The following is a 12,946-nucleotide window of genomic DNA, read 5'->3' as shown; positions in this document are numbered from 1 at the left end:
GAAAAAACGAAAAAAATAAATCTGGTATCCTAAGGGTTAATGGTTTAGAATTTGGCATGGGGGGGCCATCATTTCAGGTTTTGCCTCAGGCAGCAGAAAGTCTAGATGCACCCCTGCTTCTTTTACACTATCAAGTTACTTTATTATGACCACTTCCTACTTTCGACATCAACAGCACGTAGCTCATTAAGGAAGTCACGTGTCAATAATTGGCTTCTATAGGCTGTCTGACACATATCCCTCGTTGCTGTCATGGGCAAAAAGGGGCGTTGCAAAAAGGGATGATTAGTGGCAGTATTTCTGAAACTGCACAGTTTGTGGAGCGTCCACATGCTGTGTTGAAAGTATTTTTAGTGGACAAATGGCACCACTGCAAATAAACGGAGCACCATGTGCCATTGATGTTAGAGGTGAACGTTGGCCACGAAGGTGCACAAGGGCGGACTGAAATGCTACAGTGGGGCATCCCACCACAAAAATGAACCAGGGCTACCAGATGAGTTCAGCTAACCCTTCTGCATATGCGGCTCTGAAGCAAACAGATGGTCAATGCACATCTGCAAAGTTGCATCTGTAGAAATGGCTTAAATTTTCACAGCACTATTGGAATTTAACCTCCGCTGATTGGCAAAGGGTTGCCTTCTCCGACCAGTCACATTTTCTGCTTCATCGAATGGATGGATGGCGTGTCAGGGGAGAAACATCAGAGAACAAACACCCTGCAACCATTGCTGGAAGAACACAAGCTCGTGGTGGTAACATTATGGTCTGGGGAATGTTTTCTTGCCAGTATCTGGGACCACTCATCCGTGTGGAAGGTACTCTCAACCGATTTGGGTATGAATCTATCCTTGCAGATCACATACACCCATATATACTTATTGTCCTCCCTGAGGCAGATAGGATCTTCTAGCAAGACAATGTGACATGTCACTGCTAATATGTCTGACATTGGTTGGAAGAGCGTGAACAAGACTTCCAAGTATCACCTTGATCATCATGTTTACTCTATGGATCCTCCCCCACGCACCCTCCAGCAGCTGTGGGATGCACTGCAGTCAGCATGGCTCCAGATACCTGTGACAACCTACCAGGACCTTACTGAGTCACTCTCAGCCTGTGTAGCTGCTGTCCGTGCTGCATGTTACCATGGATATTAGTTGGTGGTCATAATAATGTGTCTGCAGTTATTAACACCTTCTACCCGGGCCATTTATCGCTCTTCTGCCCAGGCCATTTTTTGCAAATCTGACATGTGTCACTTTATGTGGTAATAGCTTTGGAACACTTTTACTTATCCAAGCCATTCTGAGACTGTTTTCTCGTGACACATTGTACTTTATGGTAGTCATAAATTTTTTCTTCATTTAGGTTTTATTTACGTTTTTGCATCATAACAATATAAAACAATTGCAAAAACAAGTGCAATGAACATTTCAAGTATGATGTCTGTAGAACTGTAGTGGGTGTATCAAACCCGACATCAAGCAATATAAATCACGGAATAATAAGAGGTAGATATGCCCAAATGGACATGTTACTTATGATAGTGGACAGACAGATGAAACAATAGACAAGGGATCAGGGGGAAGGAAGGAGAAGGGAAAGGGTTATAGTTCCTCTTAGAAGAGGTTAGACCTGCGCATCCCGAAATGAGGCCGAGGAGCGAAAGGCTTCCCAGGGGCTCCATGTCTTCCCATATCGTAAGGTGTCAGCGGGTGTGATACTGATGAGGTCCTCTAGTCTCTGGTACAGGGCGATTTAATCAAACCACTCCTCAGGCGAGGGGGAAGAGGTGGATTTCCAATGCCTGGGAATCACCGCCTTCACTGCCTGTACCATGTATTTTAGGAGGGATTTCTTATATGCTGGGACATTCAGGACACAGTCGAACAGCAAGAGGGCTTCTGGAGAGTTTTGAATAGGGACACCTGTGACTTCTTTGATTTTTTTATGGACAAAGTTCCAGAAAGGCCGTAAGCTACTACAATTCCACCACACGTGGATCATCGTGCCTTCCTCCTTGAAACACCTCCAGCAACGGTCCAATACTGTCGGGAACCATTTATGAAGTAACGCTGGTACTCTGTACCATCTAGATACAATTTTGTAGCTTGTTTCTTGAGCTTTGGTCGAGATTGTTGATAGAAGGAAGCATCTGTTCCACTGGGCTGGGGTATATTGGTTTCCCAGGTTCCGCTCCCAGGCTTGACAATATGGAGGAAGGCATGAGGATCGATGGTGTATCAGCAGCTTGTATATAGAGGATATGGGGTGCGAGATCGCTGAGGGGGAGACACACATCTGCTCAAACTCAGTGAGTTTCCGGGCTAGAGTGTGGGTTTTGCTTAAGGAGGTATAAAAGTGCTGAAGCTGCAGATACTCAAAGGAATTATGGGTTAGTGGAGCTTCTAGTAATTGGGACAGAGGTTTCAGTGTGGGACCGGAGAGGACATGGTAGAACCTGATAGGGCGGAGTCTTGTGCCCTGGAGAAAGGGTCTGGATGAATGACCCGGAGGGAATCTGGGGTGGTCAGTTACCGGTACCAGAGGGCCTTTAGGGTCAATCAATGAAGTTAGGCGACCTATGGATGCTAAGGTTGCGAGGGTATGATGGGCAGAGAAGGACAATTGCGATAACGTATGACGTGGAGAGCCCACCAACCATGGGAGAGTTGTTACAGAACATGGTGAGGTGTCCTGTGTAATTTGCACCCATGATTTGGATGTGTCAGTATGCGTCCAGTCCAACAGTCGGGCATAGGCTGTAGAGTGGTAGTATTGTCGACAGTCAGGGAGACCCACCCCTTCCGTTTCCTTGGTGCGAGTCATTATCTCCCAATTTATCCGCGGTTGGCCGGGAGCCCACACAAACTGCGTGAAGCATCTGCGGAGTTGGGACCAGAATGTGGACGGGATGCGGAGGGGGATGGTTTGTAAAAGGTACAGTAGTTTTGGCAAGAGGGTCATCTTAATATACTGATCCTACCAAACCAGGAGAAGTCTCGCTTGCGCCACCCATCTAGGTCTTTTTGGAACTGTAGAAGGGGCATGAAGTTCAGTTTATAGAGTCGTGAGAGATGTGCTGACATTTTTATCCCTAGATATGTTATACCACTTGGTGGCCAAGCAAAGGGAAAAGAAGCTTTAAGGGTGGGGGTCAGGTCATTTGGCAAAGAGACATCCAAGGCCTCCGATTTAGACATGTTAATTTTGAAATTGGACCAGGCACCAAAGTGAGATATCTCCCTAAGCAAAGATGGTAAAGAAATGCGTGGGTTGGTTATGTAGAGAAGGAGATCATCAGCGAACGCCGCACATACTCGCGTGATCCAATCTTTATTCCCGTGATGTCTGGATCGGTGCGTATAGAGACCAGCAGGTGTTCCATGACTAGGACGTATAGCAAGGGGGATAATGGGCAGCCTTGCCGCGTCCCATTGTGGATTGGAAAGGGGGGGGGGAAGGGCTCCATTTACTTTGACTCTAGCAGTGGGGTGTTTGTATAATGTCAGGATCTTTGACATGACTATCGGGCCCAGGCCTATGTGTAAGAGAGCCTCTCGGATGGCGCGCCAAGATATCCGGTTGAAGGCCTTTTCTGCATCTAGGGAAAGTATCATGAGGGGGATCTTCTTTGATTTGGCATAGTGGATGATTTCTAAGGTTTTAAGAGTGTTATCCCGGGCCTCCCTCCCCGGCACAAATCCGACCTGGTCATTGCAGATCAGTGAAGGTAGATAAGTATTCAATCTATTTGCCATTAATTTGGCAAAAATCTTAAGATCTACATTCAAAAGGGAGATAGGACGGTAGCTGGCACATAGGTGCGGGTCTTTTACCGATTTTGGGATAACAGTGATATGCGCCTCGGTGGTCTGCGCAGGGAAGGGGAGCCCAGGAGACACTCCATTGAAGACCTGGAGCAGAATAGGGGAGAGGGTAGAAGTGAAAGATTTGTAGAACCTAGCTGTGAACCCATCGGGGCACGGGCTCTTACCACCCGGGAGCGACTGAAGAACTATTTGAAGTTCCGCGTCTGTGAATGGAGACTCCAGGGTGGAGGAGTCAAGCGCGGATAATTTGGGAAGTAGGAGAGGAGGGTCGGGGGCTTTACTCGCTGCTTGAGGGGATGTTTGGGGTAGGTTGTAGAGCTTCAAGGTAGTCATAAATTTGAGTCAATATATTTCACCTTTATTTGAGAATAATTCCCAAATTTTCAAATTTCAATTTTTATACTTTTATAATAGATAGTGATACCTCATATAATAGTTATGACTTTACATTTCCCATATGTCTACTTCATGTTTGGATCATTTTGAAAATGACATTTTATTTTTTTGGGACGTTAGAAGGCTTAGAAGTTTAGAAGCAAATCTTGAAATTCTTCAGAAAATTTCCAAAACCCACTTTTTAAGGATCAGTTCAGGTCTGAAGTCACTTTGTGGGGCTAACATAATAGAAACCACCCAAAAATGACCCCATTTTAGAAACTAGACCCCTCAAGGTATTCAAAACAGATTTTACAAACTTTGTTAACCCTTTAGGTGTTCCACAAGAAATAATGGAAAATGGAGATGAAATTTCAGAATTTCACTTTTTTGGCAGATTTTAAATTTTTAACCATTTTTTCCAGTAACAAAGCCAGGGTTAACAGCCAAACAAAACTTATTACCCTGATTCTGCGGTTTACAGAAACACCCCACATGTGGTCGTAAACTGCTGTATGGCCACATGGCAGGGTGCAGAAGGAAAGGAACGCCATATGGTTTTTGGAAGGCAGATTTAGTTGAACTGGTTTTTAGATGCCATGTTCCATTTGAAGCCCCCCTACAGTAGAAACTCAAAAAAGTGACCATATTTTGGAAACTACGGGATAGGGTGCCAGTTTTATTGGTACTATTTTGGGGTACATATTAATTTTAATTGCTCTATTTTACATTTTTTGTGAGGTGAGGTAACCAAAAAATGGTTGACACCGTTTTTATTTTTTACAACATTCATCTGACAGGGTAGATCATGTGCTATTTTTATAGAGCAGGTTTTTACGGAGGCAATGATATCAAATATGTCTACTTTCTATGTTTGTTAGACTTGAGCGGACACCTGGATGTTCGGGTTTGACGGGTTCGGCCGAACTTCACAAAAAAGTGCTCTGCAAACAAATGTGGATAGGGAAATGACTTCAAATAACATAAAATACGTCAAAATAAAATATAATAATCTTTATCTAGGAGGAGGAGGAGGTCCATATGGAGTAGGAGGTTGAGGAGGCAGTGGATGTGGCGATGTAGGTGGAAGCAGCGGTGGAGGAGGAGGATGAAGTAGCCAACACTGTTTTTTTGTTTTGTTTTTTATTTTTATTTTTTCTTCAAATTTGGTAGACCCCAAAACATTGGGAAATATAAAAAATAAAACTAAGAGAAAGTGCGCTGGAGTACAACAATGGCTGGGTGAGGCCGATGTACATGTCTATTCTGAACAAGGTACGGACAAGTCCTGTGGGATCCCTGCCTGGTTCATTTTAATGAACGTGAGCTTGTCCACATTGGCTGTGGACAGGCAGCTGAGCTTCTCTTTGATAACCCCCTCCTGCCGTGCTAAACAAATGTTCAGACAATACACTGGCTGCAGGGCAGGCCAGCACCTCCAAGGCGTAAAGGGCTCAGGCCATGTGCCCAATTAGGAGACCCAGAAGTTGAAGGAGGCAGACCAATCAGTCAGTATGTGTAGGCGTGTGCACACATACTGCTTAACCATGTCGCACGTCCCCGTGACGGCCTTGATCCAATTGGATATCTTTTCTATGAACTTTCGATATTCTTTTATGAGCCTACCATGGTGATCACGGGTAACGGGGAATCAGGGTTCCATGCCGGAGAGGGAGCCTGATAAAGGGATAGCACATCCAAGGGAGGTCAATGGATGAAATGAAATGTGATCGAGTGGAAATGTGGGACAAATTATTGAAGCAGAAGCATCATAGTAAAGGAGGGGGCGCGCGGCAATTACCCACTCCCAACTCGGGGAGGAAGTGACGATAAATAACAATACAGGACTCTTAAGAGGCCCTATTATGGAGAGGCCCTGCTGCCGCTTTGTTGACTTTAGATAACTTTGCCTGATCGCACGTCCCGGTGACGTCCACGATCCAATTGGATATTTTCTCTATCAACTTTCGATGTTCTTTTATGTGCCTACCATGGTGATCACGGGTAACAGGGAATCAGGGTTGCATGCCAGAGAGGGAGCGTGAGAAAGGGATACCACATCCAAGGGAGGTCAATGACTGAAATGTAATCGTAAAAATGTGGGACAAGTTGTTAAAGCGGAAGGACCAAATTAAAGGAGGGGGCGCGCGTCAATTAAAGACAAATTTGATAAATTGCAGTCCCTGTCACCTATGCAGAGCATGGGTTTTTCATCGGCAAAAATGGGTTAATGTCATCCACCAATGGAACAGACGATTTATTAAAATTTCGGTCCCTGTCAACTATGCAGAGCAGGAGTTTATTCACGGCAAAACTGGGTTCATGTCACCCACCAATGGAACAGACGATTTTACAAAAATTAGTTCCCTGTCACCTATGCAGAGCAGGGGTTTGTATACGGTAAAAATGGTAAAATGTCACCTGAGAATGTAACAGATGATTTTTTGAAATTTAGGTCCCTGTAACCTATGCAGAGTAGGGGTTTATTCACGGCAAAAATTGTAAAATGTCACCCAAGAATGTAACAGACGTTTTGGCACCTGTGTTTTGTCATCATCAGAGACGTGCTGCGGTGGTCTTCCCATGTCCTCATCCTGAAACATAAGTGGTTGGGCATTAGTGCACTCAATCTCTTCCACTTCTGGTGCAGAGATATGGGGATGGCCCACGGAAACCGTGCCAGCAGAGTCATCAGAAAGCATAAGAGACTGCTGCATGACTTGTGCCTCAGACTGCTTGCCTGATTTACAAGGGGGTGAGTTGAAAGATAGATGGCCATGGGCTGTAGGTGCCAACTCTGATCTTTCAGCAGGGGACTGGGTGGGAGACAATGTGAAGGAACTGGAGGCACTGTCGGCCACCCAATCTACTATCGCCTGTACTTGTTCTGGCCTCACCATTCGTAGAGCCGCATTAGGCCCGACCAAACAACGCTGAAGGTTCTGTCGCCTACTCGCACCTGAGGAAGGTGTTTCACTTGTGCGTGTAGCTGGCACAGATCGACCACGTCCTCTCCCTGCAACAGGAGCTCCACCAACACCAGCAGCACCATGACCGGGGCCACGTCCCTTATTTGACTTGACGCTCTCCTCATTCTTTGCATTCACCAACCAAACTAACAGATGGTTTATGTCATGCGACTATGTAACCGCCAATAGTCAACAATTAAGTTCACTGACAGTAAGGCAGTGCTGGTGTCGTAAAGAGGAAAAATTTCTTGAGGTCACACGACAGTGTGACAAGCAAATTTTATACAATTATATTACGGTCACAAATTTTTTTTATTTGTCAACCAACAATGTAACTGCAGTATTGACTGGTTGTATTGGACTGTCACAAATGCAGCAAAGGCCCCAAATGTAGTGTCTTGCACAAAATGGGTGTTTTTTTTTAAACCAGAATATAACTGCAGTATTTAAAGTTTGTATTGGACTGTCTCAAATGCAGCAAAGGCTCCAAATGTAAAGTCTTGCACAAAATAGGTGTTTTTTTAAAAGCAGAATATAACAGCAGTATTTAAAGGTTGTATTGGACTGTCACAAATGCAGCAAGGGCCCCAAATGTAGTGTCTTGCACAAAATGGGTGTTTTTTATTTAAAACAGAATATAACAGCAGTATTTAACACTTGTATTGGACTGTCACAAATGCAGCTAAGGCCCTAAATGTATTATCTTGCACAAAATGGGTGTTTTTTTAAAACCAGAATATAACAGCGGTATTTAACGCTTGTATTGGACTGTCACAAATGCAGTGCAGGGTGCAAATGTACTTTTTAGCAAAAATAATTTGTCCCCACAGAATCTAACAGATGGATTTACTTGGATTGTACTTTACAGAAAAAAATGTGAATATATCACCCCTTGGGTCCCTGAACTCAAAGACCGATTCCCTATATTATTTTGCCTTTCCCTGGTACATATGCAGTGCAGGTGCACTTAAAAAATGGGTATATGTTGCCCACTGAACTAAAAGAACTAGGTTAAATTATTGTCCCTGGCACATATGCAGTGCTGGTGCACTGAACTTGCACAAAATGGCCGCCGACGCCCACCTAACTAACAGACGGATAAAACTTATTTTTCTGTGTCACTGGGCTCAGGGCAGAGTAAAAAAATGTTGCACTGCACCTACCAAACAAAATCGCTGTAGATCGCAGAGTTAACAACAAGCACTTCTGATAACAGATAGATTATTTCCTATTCTCTCCCTCACAGCAGCAGCATCCTATCCCTACTCTAGTAAGAGCAGAGTGACGTGCAGCGCTATGTGACCCCTGCTTATATAGAGGATGGGTCACATGCTGCACTGGCCAATCACAGCCATGCCATTAGTAGGCATGGCTGTGATGGCTTCTAAGGGCACACGAGTTGAAGGCTTGTTGATTGGCTGCTCTACAGCCTTTTCAAAAAGCGCTATTAACTCGCCGAATACCGAACTCGAACCCGAACTTTTACTGAAAAGTTTGGGTTCAGGTCCGGGGTCCAAAAATCTTAAAGTTCTGTACAAACCTCGCTCAACCCTAATGTTTGTTTCAGTTTTACATAATAAAGCATTTTTTCTTTTCTTTTTTATGTTTTTGTGTCTCCATTTTCTGAACGTCCTATTTTTTTATTTTTCTGCCGATCATCTTGTGCAGAAGCTCGTTTTTTGCAGGAAGAGTTGACATTTTTATTGGTACCATTTTTGGGTACATGTGATTTTTTGATCAATCATTATTACACTTTATGAGGCAAGGTGACCAAAAAATTGGTTGTTTTGGCACAGTTTTTATTTATTTATTTTTACAGCGTTTACCTGAGAGCAGATCCACGGATGTGGACATACCTAATATCTCTACTTTTTCTTATTTATTTAAGTTTTACACAATAATAGCATTTTTGTTACCGAAATTATGATGTTTTAGTGTCTCCGTAGTCTGAGAGCCATAGCTTTTTATTTTTTGACCGATTGTCTTAGGTAAATCAAATTTTTTGTGGGATGATGTGACGGTTTGATTGGTACTATTTTGGGGGGTATATGCCTTTTTGACCGCTTGGTGCTGCAATTTTTGTGATGTAAGGTGACAAAAATGGCTTTTTAAAATTTCTTTTTTTTTTTTTTACGGTGTTCATCTGAGGGGTTAGGTCATGTGATATTTTTATAGAGCAGGTGGTTACGGACGCTGCAATACCTAATATGTCTACTTTTTTTTATTTATTTCACTTTAACACAATAATAGCAGTTTTGAAACCAAGAAATGATGTTTTAGTGTCTCCATGTTCTGAGAGCTATAGTTTTTAAAATTTTTGGGCGATTGTCTTAGGAAGGGGCTCATTTTTTGCGGGATGAGGTGACTGTTTTATTGATACTATTTTGTGGGACATACGCCTTTCTGATCGCTTGGTGCTGCACTTTTTGGGAAGTAAGGTGACAAAAATGGCTTTTTTTTCACCGTTTTTTTTTCTTTTTTATGGTGTTTATCAAACAGGGTGGATCATGTGATATATTTATAGAGACGGTCATTACGAGCTTGGCGATACCTAATATGTGGTTTTTTTTGTTGTGTTTTTTATTATAAAAAAAGGGGAAAGAGGCGTTTTTTACTTAAAAACTTTATTAATTTTATGAAACTTTTTTAACTTTTTTTTCTTTACTTTATTTCTGACTTTCATTTTTGGGGGTCTAATCCCCTCTGCAATGCATTACAATACATCTGTATTGTAATGCATTGCCTGTACGTGTACTACAGTAGTACACTAACAGGTTGCCTAGGAGACCCAGCCTGAGGCTGGATCTCCTGGGCACCCGTAGAAGGAAGGTCCCGATGCCGTGCAAGGCATTAGGCAGCCTCTGCACGGCATCGGGCTGCCTTCTGACACATCGAGTCCCCGCCACAGCAGCGTGGAGACTCAATGCGCTCCCTCACTCAACACAATCCCCTTCTATGCCGCGGTCAGTGTGCACCGCGGCATAGGTGTTAATACGCCGGCCTAAGTCTGTAGGAACTGAGGTGGTTGGATAGGGCAGGCAAAAAGTTGAATCATACTACTGCTAACTGAGCAGGAAGGAGGTGTGTCTAAAAAGTCTGCACAGGCAGGAGGTGAAGCTTAAAAGGGGTTCTCACGAATAATGTAAAAAAGGAAAATCAGACATCATACAGTACATGACAACCTCTTTCTAACAAAGCTAGAACCAGCCCTGTACCTCACATGGATCCAGAGATCTCCCCATTCATTGCTCTGCTAGATTTATATCAAGATGACAGCTCAAGGGGAGTGTCTTTTCTGCTGCAGCTCAGGGGGCGTGTCCATGCTCTCCCGATCACAGCTCAGGAGGAAGATAAAGGATGAAACTGAGCATGTGCGGCCTTCTTAGTGAGCCGATCAAAGAAATAAGAAATTAAGTGGCGCTATACAGATAGATTTTATTGAATAATTCAGTAGCTATACAAAAATTTTAATTACATGCAATTACAAAAGTATTCAGATCCAGGGGCTGGTTTGAAAACTGACAACCCCTTTAAATCAAGAGATTAGCATAAGCAGTTCTATTCGCTACTCTTGTCTGTGTACCACCAATGAATGTGGAAATGAGCTGGGGGCAGAAAGTATGAGTTCAACAGGGAGCCTTGCTGAAGATGGACTACTGTGAGCACATTATCCTTGTACAGTATGTAAGCCTGCAACAGCAGCATTCACGTTCAGAGGGGGCTGGACATACATACAGCCTACATACATGCCCCATTCAGATTATAATGGGGCAATTACTTCCCACACTTGGAGCATTAGTCCATATTGCCCTCATTATAATCTGCTCCTGGGTGAGGATTACAGAAGCAATTATGGTATAAGGAATATACTGTACATATATATCCTATTAAAGATGAATAGTTTAGAAAAATATCATACCTCTTTCAGTGCGTTGGCAAAGGTAGTTTTTCCTACTCCAGTTTGTCCACATATGAAGAGCCTAACCTTTTTACCAGGCTTCCAGCTGCCGACATCCATAATGGGAATCTTATTAGAAGATTCATCTGGCCAGGAGTTGTGTTGTAATGTGACATGTTTAGATCGCTTCTGGTTTTGCTGGTTTAGAAATACATTTTGCTGTTCCTAAACAGAATAAATTTGAAATCATGTAGATTAATCATATTCAGACTTAGGCCCCTTTCAGCCGAGCTGAAATTCCAGCACTGCCGGGGTCACATAGCATTATATTTATTTCTGATGCTATGTAACCCTTACAGCATTATGTCAGTGTTATCTAATACATTCGAGAACTGTAAGGGTTACATAGCATCATAAATCAGTGCTGGAAGTTCAGGAGGGGTGCTCGCTGCGAGTCTGCAGCAAGACACTCGCTTGTTTGAAAGGGGCCTTAGGGGGTTATTTACTAACAGAAATCCATCTATATTAGGCATATTTCTGGTGCAGATTGCAACTTTTCTCCGCTCACGCCAGGTCTAAAAAAGTGGGCATGGTGGAATGAGTGGGGAAAGGGGGCGGCCGGCAGGCCCGTCTCATTCATCATTTTCTACGCCTGTTTTAGGTGTAGAAAATGGTGTAAATCTACGCCAGCAATGAAGCTATCTTGCATTTAGACCAGCGGTGGATGCACCAAAGTTATGTGGAGGCTAGCGCCTCTAAAGGGAGTCTAACCATGAAAATGCAAAATAATCTGTTATAGAGCAGGAGGAGCTAAGTAGACTGATGTAAAGGTTTGTGTGAAAAGATTCAGTAAAACTTGTATTTAATCTTTTAATTCCTGCTCATTCTGGGCTTTGAGGTCAAGGAGTCGGTCCTATCAGTGATTGGCAACTGTCTCTGTATTCACAGTCATAAACGCGAGGCCCCTTGACTTTCAAGCCCAGAATGTGTATGGATATAAATGAAAATTATATTGAAATTTTTCCCATAAAACCATGTTCAACGTGACAGGTTCCCTATAACTGTTCATGTTATCTTCCTCCATACCTATCAGAGAACATATGGGTATGTCACATACAGTATAGAGGAGTATCTTCAATATGTGACAAAAGTGAGAGGATGAGCATTTGCTCATCAAATCACTCCTCTATGCATAACACATTATTTATCAGTCACAGTAAACACTACCAAAAAACAATACCAGAATTGGTACCAATGAAAACTACAAGTTGTCCCATAAAATACTCACACAATTGTGCTGAAAGAAAAAAAAATATGTCATGGGTCTTAAAATGCGGTGACACAAAACAAATTATTTTGAAAGAAAAGTGTTTTATTGTACAAGTAGTAAAACGTAATAAAAATTATAAACATTTGGTGTCATGGTAATCATACAATCACCCCACCTACACACAGTGATTGACATCCTTCTCTGTGAGAACATTGATACAGGGAAAGCTGTCAATTAGTGTGTGTGTGGGCAGGATAAGCAGGACTCTTACTGTCTTTTTAGGAGTCCTGTTAGGATTTTCTCTGCTTTTTACTCTTGCTCATATAAATCTATATATCAAAAATCTCAGCTTCTCTCTCTCCTGATCACCTGGGCGCGTCTCAGACGTCACAACTGAATTTTGGGAAGTAGTGTTGCAGAAACGACTGTACCACACGGGACGCTTCCCTAGTGTAGGAAGTAGGAACCTTGAAGTGGAGGCTACTAGCGTAGAATATGGTTGGCAACCCTACTGACCAATCTTCTGGCTGAATTTCTTGCAATCACATTTAAACTTCTCTCAGAACATCCAGCCAGGAGCAACTTTGGAGACACATAA

The 12,946-nt window shown here is 43.0% G+C and overlaps 1 protein-coding gene across 1 annotated transcript in view; it reads right to left on the bottom strand.

The window, feature by feature from the left end:
• Positions 1 to 12,946, bottom strand: part of LOC120985552 — a 160,642-nt gene that overhangs the window by 27,782 nt on the left and 119,914 nt on the right. The window contains exon 9 of the mRNA XM_040413559.1: positions 11,100 to 11,303. Coding sequence (XP_040269493.1) covers positions 11,100 to 11,303 — 204 coding nt within the window. The remainder of the gene's footprint in view (positions 1 to 11,099; positions 11,304 to 12,946) is intronic.

This window comes from Bufo bufo, chromosome 1, assembly GCF_905171765.1.
Source record: "Bufo bufo chromosome 1, aBufBuf1.1, whole genome shotgun sequence".
NCBI classification, from domain to species: domain Eukaryota; kingdom Metazoa; phylum Chordata; class Amphibia; order Anura; family Bufonidae; genus Bufo; species Bufo bufo.
The sequence above is the reverse complement of the archived record's forward strand: the minus strand, read 5'-3'. Positions and strand labels throughout refer to the sequence as shown.